This window comes from Hesperophylax consimilis, chromosome 15 (genome assembly GCF_061612785.1).
Source record: "Hesperophylax consimilis isolate HC1 chromosome 15, BYU_Hcon_1.0, whole genome shotgun sequence".
Classification (NCBI taxonomy): Eukaryota; Metazoa; Arthropoda; class Insecta; order Trichoptera; family Limnephilidae; genus Hesperophylax; species Hesperophylax consimilis.
The window spans coordinates 31,434,282-31,449,199 of record NC_142850.1 but is presented as its reverse complement, the minus strand read 5'-3'; the positions used below and the strand labels follow the sequence as shown (position 1 = coordinate 31,449,199).

General features: G+C 34.1%; 1 protein-coding gene across 2 annotated transcripts in view; it reads right to left on the bottom strand.

Annotated features, from left to right (window-relative positions):
- Window positions 1-2,082: 2,082 nt before the first annotated feature.
- LOC149417631 (prostaglandin E2 receptor EP2 subtype) overlaps window positions 2,083-14,918 on the bottom strand; it is a 189,503-nt gene continuing 176,667 nt past the window's right edge. For both annotated transcript variants that reach the window (XM_089640458.1, XM_089640459.1), the window contains exons 3-6: window positions 11,496-11,685; window positions 7,876-8,135; window positions 6,733-6,927; window positions 2,083-2,926 (exon numbers count right to left, since the gene is read on the bottom strand). In XM_089640458.1, coding sequence (XP_089496584.1) covers window positions 2,600-2,926; window positions 6,733-6,927; window positions 7,876-8,135; window positions 11,496-11,685 — 972 coding nt within the window. In that variant the 3' untranslated portion in view covers window positions 2,083-2,599. The remainder of the gene's footprint in view (window positions 2,927-6,732; window positions 6,928-7,875; window positions 8,136-11,495; window positions 11,686-14,918) is intronic.

Here is a 14,918-nt window from a genome sequence, read left to right as displayed (position 1 = left end):
AACACTTTGATGCGTATAGCTTAATGAGTCACCACCCTGTCGTATGGGATATACTCTCAGCGGTTCAATATTAAATTGGAGAAAATGTCACTGGAGCAAACTGAATCAGTCTTAATATTTATTAAGGCATGCACAGTAATATACATATTTAAATAAATTGTTAATGTTGATGTTATGACTCTAATTGATAACTATAATCCTTGTAGTTTCAATAACTTCTTATCACCGAAAGAAATTTGAATTATTTCAATGTAATTTTGTGTGTATAAAAAACGTAATTGAAATCATCCCCCTAGTTAATTGTTTTTGAATAAAAATATGTATTTATTTATACCAATGTGGACGTATAGTTTGAAGTTTAACAAAATATACATTTTGGAATGACGACTGCTTAAATATTTTATTTTAACTATATTCTAATACACGTAAACATTGGTTTGAGAATCATTATACATAATATCATTAGGTTTACTAATACACATACTTTTATATTTACAATTTTTTACAGAATTAGAAAAGGACTAGTATTGGAGTACAGCTGAAGAAATAATTTTCTCCTATCTAAAGTGTATGGGTAAATTATATTCTAATTAAAGACACTTTCACATTTAGAAGGGATGCACTGTGACCTTTTCAAGTTTTTCTGTGACAAAATGGTTTTTTGGTCTAAAAAAAATTGTTGGGTAAAGGTAAGACTTTAAGGTCGGTGGCAGACTGCAGACCGCATTTATTACAATAGATGATAATAATAACATTAAGTCTGCCATTTGCATTATTAAGTCTGCCATTTGCAGTGTACCACCGACAGGAATCATATCTTAATGTTATTTCAGTTAATTTGATCAAATGTAACCTACAAATCTATGGTGTAGTTAGATACGGATTAATCTATGTTTGCTCAATTTTTCATTATCATCTGTAAAATTTTAAATTATCGAAGAAAGCTAACACTTTGTAGCTTGACATTATACAAATGAAAAAAAATCTTTGTTTAAACCCACTTTATTTTAGTTATACAAGTCGATGATGAAGGTTGAAATCAACCGAAATCGGTCGACCTCAAAGATATTAGAAGAACGAGATGTGCTATGAGCAGTTCATACTGTGTGGAATTGTTTTGCCCAGTGTCGCCGGTTTTGTTCACCAATACTACTGCACACCTTCGCTTACGCTAAGGTATCCGCACTAATACATAGAACAGATTTCTGTGCGTACACGTCCCGATAGTATTCAAAGTACCCTAATTAGGTAGTACTCCGCCTACGGTCCGGCGGCCAACATAGCATATCTCGTTCTTCTAATATCTTTGGTCGACCTGTATAACTTTAATAAAGAGGATTTAAACAAAGAATTTTTTTCATTTGTACAGACTTTTATTTTCATCATCATGTCAAATGCTGTTAATATTTTTTGCTTTTGTTGATTTTTCTAAATATCTCGTAAGCCGTTAATTTTATTACCGCCGTGTAATATCGTGCACACTCCATCAAAAGTGAATATGTATCGTTTTGAAAGATTGATTGATTTGAAGATGTCTTTAACAGAGAGGATGTCTTAAAGTGCAAATAATTATTTTTTAATAAAATAAACTAATTAAAACACTTTAATAAAATGGTGCCACAAAGTGAAATTGCAAAATTTGAAGAAAATATTTTTTTAAATTGAAACATTAAAATTAAAATTCATTACAAAAAGTACACCTATTGATCGTGGAACGTGCATAACTAAAAATAAATCATACACTTGGGAATTTAATTATTAAACTACTGAAAGGTTTTGAGGGTCCCAAAGACTGCAATGGGCTAGCCCTGAGCAAAGAATTCCAGATGACAAAACACTGAAAAGTATGACTACATAAGACCCCAGTCGCAGTGAAAGCAACCAGAGGCAGATCGGAGAAGAGGTGAGCTAACTGTGTGGAAGAAAATTGAAGCAGAATTGGACGGCTGTGCACTGGAGACAGATGGCTAAAGATCGGAGCTGAAGGAGAATTTTTGCATCATGACTTTGAGATTTTACTGTTCATTCCAGTCTCTCGTATTGTGTGTTCATCAATTGAGCACATGCTTCATTGCTGCGCCTCCATAAATATGTTAAAAAAGATTTAATACATTGGATGTGCACTTTAAATTGAAAAGTGGGAATTTTCTGAAATAATCCAGGTACATTATTTAAATGACTGATCTTTACTGTTGTGCAAATAACTACGTATATATTTAATATTACAAGCATTGCAGCCGAAGCTGGATAAATGCGACAAATAAAGAGAGGCTGAAGATTGAATGATCTTCTGGCCACGAAAAATCCTACCCGTGTGGAACTGCAGTTCCGGTCTCCAATTCATAAGTATATTTTCCACACCACAGGAAAGAAGAGGAAGAATTCCAGAATGTGAGATTCTTTCAGTGTTGTCCTGGTGGGAGAGCTCAATTCTCAACATTCCTCAAGTACTGGGGATGCTACAGTACCTACCACTCTCTGAAAACATTCTTACGACTGAGAGGTATTGTGAACATGATAACTTTCGAATATTGAATTTCGATTACCCGTGTGTTTCACTTTCATTACTATTTCGTTGGTGAATGACGCATCCACGTATTCAAACCAACGAAGGAGATTCACCGGACTGCTTTATGAGACAGTTCAAAGCGTTTCTTAAGCTGTCGCTATTTGAAATATCTGCATCTCTTGTATGAGAGCCAGATCTTTCCGTCTCCAGTGGTGCGCTGACTGAGAAGGACTTTTCTTGGGGCGTGTCGGTGGACTGCAGGCTCTCCGAGCTGCTGATAGTCTGTAGAGGCGGGTTCCTCGGCCACGGTGGAGAGTTGTTGCTGGTAGCCGGCGGAGTGATCTCGATGGTGCTGAGTGCGGTGAGTCCGTCGGCCTGGCTTGCTAGCCTCAGCGAGTCCAGATGATTTCTGCACCGCTGGAAAGTAACAAATCTTATGAGGCAACATGAACATGTATAGCTAGCAATAATTAATAGTTTGTCATAACAATTCATCAAATTTCAAAGTTAATGTTCTGTGAAAATCCTATTCAAGTTCTGTTACTATAAACAATCAGCCCATGATGAAATAATAACAGAACTTGAATAGAACTTTCACAGAACATAAATTTTAAATTTATACAAAAATACCAATGATAGAAATTTTTTCCACTAAAAGGAATGAAAATACAAATACAGTGAGATACTCCTCTAATTCTTGTTCGTTAGCCTTTTCGAAGGTCATCTTTTTCGTTGAACTCATATGTACATTATGTATTTACATCGAAGCACAACAGAACGAAAGTAGAAAAAAAATGGTACAATAAATCACTGTGTAAGTTCTTATTATGATCGCAAAACTTCTGAATAAGTCTCTGAGCTACTACTGGCTCACATAAATATTGGATTTATCTAAGAATTGCAAAATAATATGTTAATTTCGGAAGTTACTTCAACGTTTCTCCAACTTTTCAAACATATTGGTGATTCATTGAATCATTACGACACCTAACAGATACGTATCAATAATATGAAAGAAATGGATATGAAACCCTATTAGGTTTAAGAAGATCAACATTAATTCGAATTAGATAGATACTTAGACATAATACTAATAATTTATTGTGCATTGTTTTAGGAAGCATTTATCTTGATGGTTATTGGTTATTGTATTATTTATCAGATCATCTTGACGAGTAGAATATTTATATTATGAGTGGTTCATGTCGATTTAATGTTCTTAATCCAATCATTAAATTCATTATTGCTTATCATGATAAAAATCACCCTATGCATTAAAAAAATAATAAATTGGCATTTTTTTGATTATGGAAGAAATCGAGGAATATGTATAACTCTTTCATAACCCATACTGCTATGCAAAAATGAAAATAAGCTATGACCCCAGCACATGGAACATAAAAGAATTGACACGCATTTATTACCCTTTGTTTCAGAGTTGTTATTATTATTCTCCGTATCAATTGTTTCCCTTTAAATAAAACATGCTAATGCAAGTTATTGTCAGAGGGTGTAATTCATGACAGTCCTATATCGAACATGATAGCTATGGTGACTCAAATTGTAAAAGCTCAGTTGTGCATATATAAATTACAAAAAGCATTGTTAGAGAAGGATTTTAAAAAAATAATTTTGCAGAAGCATAATCATAGAAGAAATACATTATCTTACATCATGGTTCCGAATGAACAAGCTCTAAGAGGATGAATAGAAATCCATCAGAATCATAGACATATGAATATTAGTAGACCTGCCCTAAGTGATTAAAAGCGTATTATCCCCACTCCCCATACCGGTTCCATTGGAGCCGGCTGTGCTCGCGTATGGCCTCAAGTGAAATTTGAAAACGTGACGTCATCATTCTCGTGCGAAGTATGGTCGAGGCATCATCTTTTCATTTTACGAAATAACACGGCAAAATGTTGACTTGTACTATGAAAACTTGTAAAAATAGATGTGAAAAAGAGAATAAACCCAATTGTCGTATTACATTCCATATATAAGCATTATTTTACTTTATTTTAAGCATATTCACATCGTATAATATGAATCAGTTGTTACTATCACATCGAGAAACGTCTGGACGCGAAACACAAAGCTGGTTGGTTGCTGGGAAGTAAATTATGAACATTTATAAAAGTGTCTTAACTAAATACTTAAACGAAATATTCGACTCTGAAAATGAACCGAATTTTTTTGCCGAATTTGGACTTCGCAAATTTGTTCATAACGTGGCGAGTAATTTGCGCTCCCATGTAAAAATGTCTATTCATTCCAAAGCAGATTTTACTTTTAAGAAGTAAATGGTGATATTATAATGCGAGATGCCTATTTACTGTCAGATTGATTTATTGACGAATCACAGTCAGCTTCACTCCCTTCGTTCTTCAACAGTTGATTTTACCCCTCGCCATTATCTTCTCGTCTATTAATTCCTATGTCTGTGATCAGAATGAATTTTCCTTTGATTGACAGCTTACTGACTGCCACTTCTCCAGTTGAAAGCTGAACCCATTTAACTAACCCAAAACTTAATTCTTTCAAACAAGACATACAAATCCAATTGTATTGGATTGAATCACTGATACATCACTGTGTTTGTAAACCTTTCTTGAAAGAACTGAGCTATTATACGGACAAAACTGTTTATTAACTAACTAACCATCACGCCGTTTCCCGCAGAGGTAGGCAGAGAGGACAGACCGCCAAACAACTCGGTTTTGGCACACACTCCTTGCCTCATTCACATTCATACATCGTCTCATACATACTCTTCTATCTTCATATTTTTACAAACTATATATTCATTTTCATATACCTACCATAAATAGTGGCAAACAAACAATAAATCTTAATATTTTGTGTTTTTTCCTAAAATAATTAAATTAGCGCCATCTAAAATAAGATCATTCTAAATAAGTTAATAATTTAAGCCATGCTCGTTATGTTCTACTAGTTCATAGATGGCGTTAATTATTTCATTTTATTAAAATATGCTTTTGCAAGGTTCATTTAAAAACTCAATTCTTTTGAGAAAGGTGTACAAACACAAAATTGTACCAATGATTTAATCCAATATTGTATTTGTATGCCTTTCTTGAAAGATTTGAATTTTTTTACGGACAAAACTGTTTATTCATATTCATATTGCATATGTACGGGAGCAAACAAATTATTTGTCTTTAAGCAATACCTTGCAAAAAGCGTATTTTAATTAATAAATTAATTAACGCTATCTATGAACATGTAAAATATAATGAGCGTCGCATTTAACCATAAGGCTGTTTCAGACTAGGCTAATAATTTAGTCGAGTAACAAGTGATTTGCCTATCAACTGACCAAAAAGTGTTCACATTACGGTAGAGTTTAGTACAATTAGTGAATGTGCGATTTGGAAGTTGAATAGGCTGCAATGCAACAAAGTAAATAGTCTAATTGAGCTGATTGTATTGCATATTTTAGAAGAGGTGGAAGAAGAAGTTATGGTGAGATGAAAGTAAAGAAAACATGGATTAATAGAGGAAATAAACAAAAAGCTACAAATTCTCTTTTCAAAGAAATAGTGTTAGAAGAACCCAAAGAAAAAAACTTTGAGAATGATTGAGTTGTTTTAATTTTTTGTTAATTTTCAGTTACAAATTCAACGTAAGGATATGCAGATTGCTTAATTTGTTAATTGCAGTGGGGACTTAACGTTCCAAAACATTCATGTTGTAAATATAGCTGTACAAATTTTAGATTTGTATCTTCGTTCCAACGACATTACATTTTATCAGCAGCCACTAAAACAACAGGTTTGGACTTTTTCAGTGGTTGAGGCAATGAGCAGCGAAACGTGATGGGGGTGCTACCGAAAAAGAACAAAATGGATTGTCTCGACTAATCCACTGACTAAACTACTCGACTAAATTGTTGTTGTTCGGAAACGTTTAGCTACTAAATTACTAGCCTAGTCTAAACCAGTCTTTAGAGGTTTTAAGTTTATTGGGATTAGTTTTGAGAGATTCAACTTTGAGAGGGAGAACATGCATGTAATAAACAGTATTGTTAGTAGGTGAATAAATAAAAATTAGAAAAGCAATACACCAAATTCATAACTAAAGTGAGTAAAGCATTTTAATACACAGGGTGACATCCATGAAAGTATTGATATGTAAGGAGTTAGCTTTTCTTTTCAGGTGGTGGTGAACTTTTAGTTGACTCATTACGCAATAATGTTTACCTTCCCGAATATCCTAGAGCGGAAAATGGATTTAATACACTTCGGAAACGGCTTACTGTTGCCTCTGAGCAGAACGTAAATGTACGGGTCGAGCGTGTAGTTTAGGAGCATCAGGATGTCGGCCAGTTGGAACACGATCTTGTGGAGCAGGGGGCGCTCGCTGGCTGGGTTCATTTGCGCTAGGAGTATTGATATCTGGAATAAAATACATAAATTATGTTGATTATTACAAACTGAAAAACTCACTGACGGAGCTAGTGCCACTACTAACAGGATACTTATGCTGCTTATGCTTCTGTGCCTCGATACGAAGAAGGCTCAAATAACTTAGAAACAATGTTGTGGTACCAGAAGACAGAAGAATACCCCATGAAAACCCTGCTCAAAAATAATAAATATTAATATTAAAATAGTCTAATATATTATTAAGTTGTATATAGGGTCTCCGGTGGTAAAGCGCACTAACTTCAGGAGGTGATAATACATGATGACAGAAGTAAAAAAGATAAATAATATTCCATAATTTTTTCCATGCAATAGAGTACCTATTTATTTTACCACATAAACTATTAAACTTTTATTACCAGAACACTACATTAAAACTTTGGAATTTAGAAAAAAGGAATTATTTATTTTTTTACTTGTATGTACTATCATTAATTTACAATCACCTCCCGAATTTAGTGCGCTTTAGACCAAGACATTGTGTATATCAAGACAAATAATAATATATACTTCTGTTGATTATGAATTATGACATTTGCTGCAGCTCTTATCATATATATAACAGCTGCTAAATCAATGACTGTTTCTATATTGTGACGGAACGTTTCAGGACAATTTTTTTCCTCTTTTTGGAGTCCGACAATGTTAAATAGAATTAAATTCAATTTAATGTTTCGGACAGTGGAGTGCATTGCTCCTTGACCAAGGGTGGGCTGTACCTTTCAGGTGATGATTATCATTATTAATCACACCATCATATATGAAGGATTAAGCGCCCGAGGCAAATTGCAATAAAAAAAATTAACAATTGCCAAGCGGAAACAATTTCTTAGGGTAGGGAGAATTATAATTTTGAGTTACTATCATCACACGTTTTTTTACCGTTCATTCATTTTTTAGATATAAATGTTCACTCACCATCTGCGGCATCCAACAAATGATGAAGCACACTGACAGTGTGGCCATCAATTTACTGAAGGCTATTTCGTCAGCCGTGGCCGTGTTGAAGACAATGGGATCGTTCAGGTTGGTGGCAGCTAACGGCTTCCCTTTGCTGGAGGTCCTGGAGATCCTTCGGACCAGGAGTCGCTGGTCTCCGCCACCTCGGATACTACTGCGACAGAGGACTCGGATCACAGCGAGATTGCACCAGACCAGGCAGACGCAAAGAAGAGTACCTGGGATGTTAAAATGCTCTACATTGTAAAAAGAATGCTGATATCACCAGGTGTGAGTGGTACATGCACTAAGAAAAAAAGATAGTGGATGAACTAACAAAAAAAATGTGTTAGAGTCACGTCCCACGGGTCGGTAAATTTTATATTTACCTTAAATTTATTTTATTAAATTTATTATTTAGGCACATTAAAAGTATCACATAAAATTCCGCAATCTCATCGTCACTTTGTGATTCACTTGATTCACAATCGTTTGTGATTGTTTACATGTTTACTCGCCATTTGGCCGTCTCCTCAATTTCTTATTAAATTTGAATTTATATCAATATATTAAATTACCTGTTACAATATAGAACTCTTGTAATAGTACCCATGAGTCAATTTGACGATGATAAGATAATGACATTCAGCATACCGGCAGTAAATGCGAAAACAGAAATCTGCAATACGAACGGTTTTCTAAGCTACAAGTTATATTATATTCTATCTGCCGTGTGCAGATATCACGCAACATTTCTCGTGTCTTTACAGCACTTGGTATTTGTCGATTCCTTACCGACCCGTGGGACGGCTGCCTTAGTCCTCCTCAGAATGAGCTAAACTTTATAGCCTTTATGGTTGCAGTCCTCTGGTAGATAGATATGGGTGATCGGATAAATCATCAAAATGATAATTCATCACATCTTTTAAAAGTTATATAAAGTCATGGAAAGTGATGAAACAAAAACTTTATTAACTGGGTTAAGTAGGTTAGGTTAGGTTAGGTTAGGTTAGGATTAAAAAAAAATTTTCATTGTTTCTATTAACTTTATATCACTTTTTGAAAGTGTGTTGAATTGTCACTGTGTTGAGTTATCATGAAACCATAGATATGTGCAATGACATTGATGTCCAAAATTATTTAAGTATATTGTGTACAGTGAATTTGTTATTTTGAGTTATTAATATTGTTAGATCACGTCATTGGGTGCACAAATATAAATAATCCTTGTGCATAAGTTATTTCGTTTCAATGTTATTTTTTATTTATTTTAGTAATATTATTCTTGATTGCGAAAATTATTTGCGCTATTCCATAATAGATGGCGGTAATATAGATAATTGTTTCGCAAAAATGAATATTACGATACAAAAAAACACGAAATATCACGTAATACATTTATACATTTTTTAATTACGATATTTTTAGCAATATTTAAACCATTAAATTTGCTGTTTGATTTAGCAGCATTATTGTGACATCTAATATCAGATAATATAAATAGTCCACTCACATTATTCACCCAGTTTATTATCTCGAATAATGAATGGTTGACATTCAATCGACAGTTGGAGGAGAATGTAAATCGTTAATTTATCATTGAATTCAAAAGATATCTATAGAAATTTACAGTCCTGTTCCGACAGGTTACCGTTAATGTATATAAAAAAAGTTCTAGACGATTTATTACAACACTAGCTGTACCCCGCCACGCGTTGTTGTGGCTCACTCTGTCTGTGCAGATAGAAACAATAGCGCGTGTTGCTTTTTCGTCCAACAGATTGCGCTGTTTTTACTTATCTTTGGTGACATCTAAATAACATCTTAATATATAAAGATCACATGTCACCGTGTTCGTACACGCTAATCTCCGAAACCGCACAACCGATTTCAATGAAATTTTGTGAATGTGTATGTTATTCCAGTTAATTTTGGACCAAAAAAAAATGTTTTTCAACAATTTTTTTTTCAGATTTCTCATCCAAAAATACATACAACCACAAATTTTAACTTCCCTACATAGAAGGCGGTCTGTGACGAGACAATGTATTATATTTTAAAATGCATTCCAAATGGTTGAGTTAAATTCTAACTGGTTTCTAATATAAAAATTCATCCTCCGTATGTTTATTTTTTGAGCTGATTTATTTATTTTTGTATTTTTTACAACTGTTGAAAAGAATGTGACCTTACTAGGGTACCCCGTTCTAATGATGTTTGTGCTCGCAAAACTCGAATCGATAGTGCTGAAAATTAACAATTTTGTTGTTATTAGTGCCAGGAGTGTTTAGAGATGTTTAGATGGTAGAAAAAGTCGGGGATGCCCGAGGAATACTTAACGCAATATCTCTGCACCGTAATAAGATACGGAGTCGAATTAAAGACGACGTAATGAAGTTTTTTTAATAGTACCTAAGTTGTGGTATAAATTAGGGAATGGTGGAAGATATTGCGGGGGATACACTATGGGTATATAAAAACACACGCGTATTCGAATGTAACATTGTGCCAACATTTCTAAGCAATCGGTGAAAAAGAACTTTCGGAGACTTAGGACGGGTTGTTTCGGAGAATTTGAACAATTCATCAAATTTAAACGTTCATTTTCGGGTTCTGTGAAAGTCCTATTCAAGTTCTGTTATTATATCATTGTAGGCTAGTTGCTTGACAAAACTGAAATAAAAACAGAACTTGAAAAAATCTTTCACAGAACTTGAAAATGAACGTTGAAATTTGATGAATTGTTCAAATTCTCCGAAACAACCCGTCCTTAAGATTTGAATAAAAGAATTTTTTTATTTATCTAGATTATTTTAATACATTTTTTTTTACAATTTCCGACATTATGTCCGGGTTAAATCTTCCCCACATGAAAAACTAAAACCTTTTTACACACTTTTCCACAAATGATCATCTAGTCAATCCACATTATGTAAGTCCATTATATAAGCATAATAAATACAAAACAATATTATTATAATAACGACAATTAAAGGGCAAATAATAACGAAACGAAGCGCAATGACTATGAGTAATAAGGTTCCATGATAACTCAATACAGGGACAATTCAACACACTTTTAAAAAGTGATATAAAGTCATTAGAAACGAAGATTTTTTTTTAACCTAACCTAACCTAACCTGACCTAACCTACCTAACCCAGTTAATAAAGTTTTTGTTTCATCACTTTCCATGACTTTATATAACTTTTTTAAAGATGTGATGAATTATCATTGTAATGATTTATCCGGTCGCCGAGTAATAAAATGAATTTGTGAAATTCGTCAACGGAGATAATAATCGTTGGACCTATTTTTTCTCATTCGAGGTAATGATTAAGATTTCGGAGTCGGAATCCTAATCGTTGCATCAGAAAAAACAAAAAAAAAATCACAAAAACAGTTGGTTTTCGAAAATAATAGTTAAAATATTAATTACCAAAACAACAGGATGTTTCAGACGTTGGTTACGCCACTGCAGTACAAGTTGCAATATTCAGCTACTTGAGTAGGTACAATAATATGATACTGTGCTTGTTAATGACAATAATGATCACAAATGGATGAGTACACTTAGTTCATTAGTCAAAGGCACAATACCGAAAGTGAGGACAACGAAGGCGTAAGCAACGTCCACGGGTTTGGTGGCGTCCCTGTAGCGGAAACATCTGTGCTGCGAGCCGCTCCGGTCGAAGTAGATGCCAAACCCCGCAAAGGGAAGACACGTCAGTATTGCCGCCAGCGCCCACAAGATGATCAGAGCCTTTCTCACCACGTAGTACGTCACGTGCTGCAAAACAACAATATATTATATAATATCTGTTATAGTAGCACAGAAAGCAGGGGCGAATAAAGGAGGGGGGATATAATATCCGAGTTCATTGAACAGAGAGAGTTACAATCACCGTTTTAAATTCCCCCACATTCGTGAACCCCCCATGCGAATGCTGTAGCTTAGCCAGTGACAGAAGTCAATCATGAAAATTATTCTTAGAACTTCTACAGAAGACATCTTTAACGATCTCAACTTTATGGGTATGAAAAATACTAACTGAATTCAATTCACGCATTATATATATTTTATGTTACATTCTAAAAATACATCAACCTATATCGAAAAGGCTATTTGCACACATAAATTTCTTTTACTTTTACATCATGTTAGATAAACTCTCCCTCTCGAACTGGAAAGTATTGCCGTTTTAGCGGATTAATATATAATATATACGCAATGTTGGTAGCTCTTAGTCGGAGTATGATACCGTCCTGGGCTCAATTCCTAGATGCGACCGAATTTTTTCTGTTTCATTTGAGAATCGTTAATAGTGTCTTCTATTATTATACTAAATTGCTGTTCACATTATAATAATGCAAGGCTATATTTTTTCTCATTTTTGCAATCAGATAGATCTGTAGACAAATAAATAAGTATTAATTTCTTAGGATTAGTTGTTTCAGAGAATTGGAAAAATTCGATCAAATTTTTTTTTAAAGTTCTGTGGAGGTTCTATTCAAGTTCTTTCATCATTTCAGTTTTGTGAAATTACTGGGCAATAATGATATAATAACATCATAACCTTCACAGAACTTGAAAATCAACTTTGAAATTTGATGAATTGTTCAAATTCTGCGAAATAACGCGTCCTAAAGGTTTGAAACATAGAATAAAGAAGAACTGTGTTTCCAAAATTCATATGGGATGGGCTATTGGGCTAAATGGTACATTTGTTTCCATTCAAATTTTTAAGGAAGGCACTTCTAGTTTTCTTCAGTATTCGGTGGTTTGGAATAACATCATATTAAAACGCCGGCGAGCTTTTGAACTAGGCAAGCAACCCTGGAAATGGACAAAAGAGGGTGAGGGAAGGTTCATCTCTATTTTGGGCATTAAATTCGTGGTTTCAGCACTCTTCTTATGAGAATTTTACATTACATTTTCATATAATTTTTCGTAAAAGATAGAAGAAAATCGTTTCGACCCCTTTTGGTAGCGTAATCAGACAAGAGAGTATGAGAGGGCATTTGAAACATTAAATTTAATGATCGTATTCTTACTGAAAAAAAAAACTATCTAGATCTTCGTCCAAAATGATCGTTTTTTGTTTATAAAATGAATATTCTTGGGGTATATTTATATACAATACAGCCTGCCATAAAAAATCAATCTTCCATTGATCCCATCAATACTTGTGTACCACCGGGAGACGCGCCGAACGCGTGTCCAACGTTGACATTTTCCACATCAGAACGGTTGTTTTGACTCGTCATAAAAACATAGTAATACGCCGTTTGTGTTTCTGTCCACCTAAACATTACACGTATATCCTTTTAGGCTTAAGTCAACTCCTCTCTTCCATGCCACCACCTTCTGTGTAGAGTTAATATAAAAAAGGACAATAAAAACCTTATAGTACAAAGGCAATCTAAAAAAAATCTTTAACAAAAATATCGAGATTGATATTTCCTTAGCGCTTTGTTCAGGTAAATCTATATAAAATATCTAAAACATTGGAGATAAATTCATGATATGCCTAAAATCAATCTCTGAGATTTTGGTTTCAACGTGAAAACAATCTATAATAAGGATAAGTTCTATTAAAATCTTCGTCTGTATAAAAGTGTCGGTAGAGACTTTCGTTATTCTTTTTTCCTGAATAGAGCTTTGTAGTGAGGCCTTAATCTTATCTGACTCCAGTGAGTATGGGACTTAATGTTTCATTCTTTCACTAATCTTAAGATAAGCTCAAAGTCAGCAAGGCTTCTGGAGATTAATCTGTCAAGGATTCCAAAAGAATGATTTTGAATCAAAGTTTCTCAGGCACGAGCTATTAAGCTCGAGTATTTCTAATACATATTGTGTATATTATAGGTAGGCATATCGTGTTAAAGTTGTTGAAAAACAACTATATAAATTGAATGAGCTTCCGAGAAAATAAAAACATCCTGTCGACGGGAATTGAACCCGCAACCTTCTGATTGCCGGTCAGGTTCTCTACCAGGCTAATCAGTTAAAATATTTCACCAAATAATGAACATATAATGTATCTCGACGCCGTCTAGTAGAAAATTTAGCATTATCAATGCCTTTCCTATAAAAATAAAGTTGGTTGTATTCTAGAGAAAAAAGTCTGATAAGCAATAATTGTTGAATGAAAAATACAAGTAGGTACATATTGAATAATTTGGCGGGTTTTGAATAAGTCGATGTAGCGCAATTGGTAGAGCACCTGACCGGCAATCATAAGGCTGCGGGTTCGATTCCCTTTGTTTGGTTTGAGATTGAACAAAATAAATATGAAACGGGTGATAGATAATAATTATGTACACTATGAAATCTGTGAAAAAAATTTGAAGGGAAGGTGGGGTTGCTAGACGAAGAGAAGAGTTTTTCGATCTGAATTCAAATAAATAAGTCAATTGAACCCTTTTACTTGATTAGTAGAGATTTCTTGAAGTGATTCCATGTTGCATTACTCCAGGAAAACTTATATAAAGCTTACCAGAGATCTCAGAGCGCGAACTCGTCAGAATTTTACATATAAATCTGTATGTTTATAAGAAAAATATTTCTTCACGGGCAAGATCCGTCTTAGGGCAAGTTTTTTCAAGGCAGCTTTAAGGATTATGAATTCTGTAAGTAGGAGAAACGCTTGTGTAAGAACCCAGTGAATAGTGAACAGCGCTAAACTAACTGATGTTGTGTTTACCCGGTTAATTAGATCCGTGCTGGGAGATAATTAACTTAGTGCTGTAAACATCAAACCATCTTTTGGAATGGGGTTAAGTTTATTTACTGGTAAGTATTTGGAGTAAAATGTACACAGAGCTGTCTATTTATTAGAGTTTCCAAAATTTATTTGGTCCCCTTCCCTGCTTACCAAAGATTTTTTAAATACATAACATTTTAACTGGTCTTGACCGGTCAGTGGCTGAGATGCAATCGCGTTTGGGTAAGTTCTACGCTGGCTAAGTTCTCCATCACGACATAAGAATATTTTAAAATATTGACAAGTTATTCGTAAC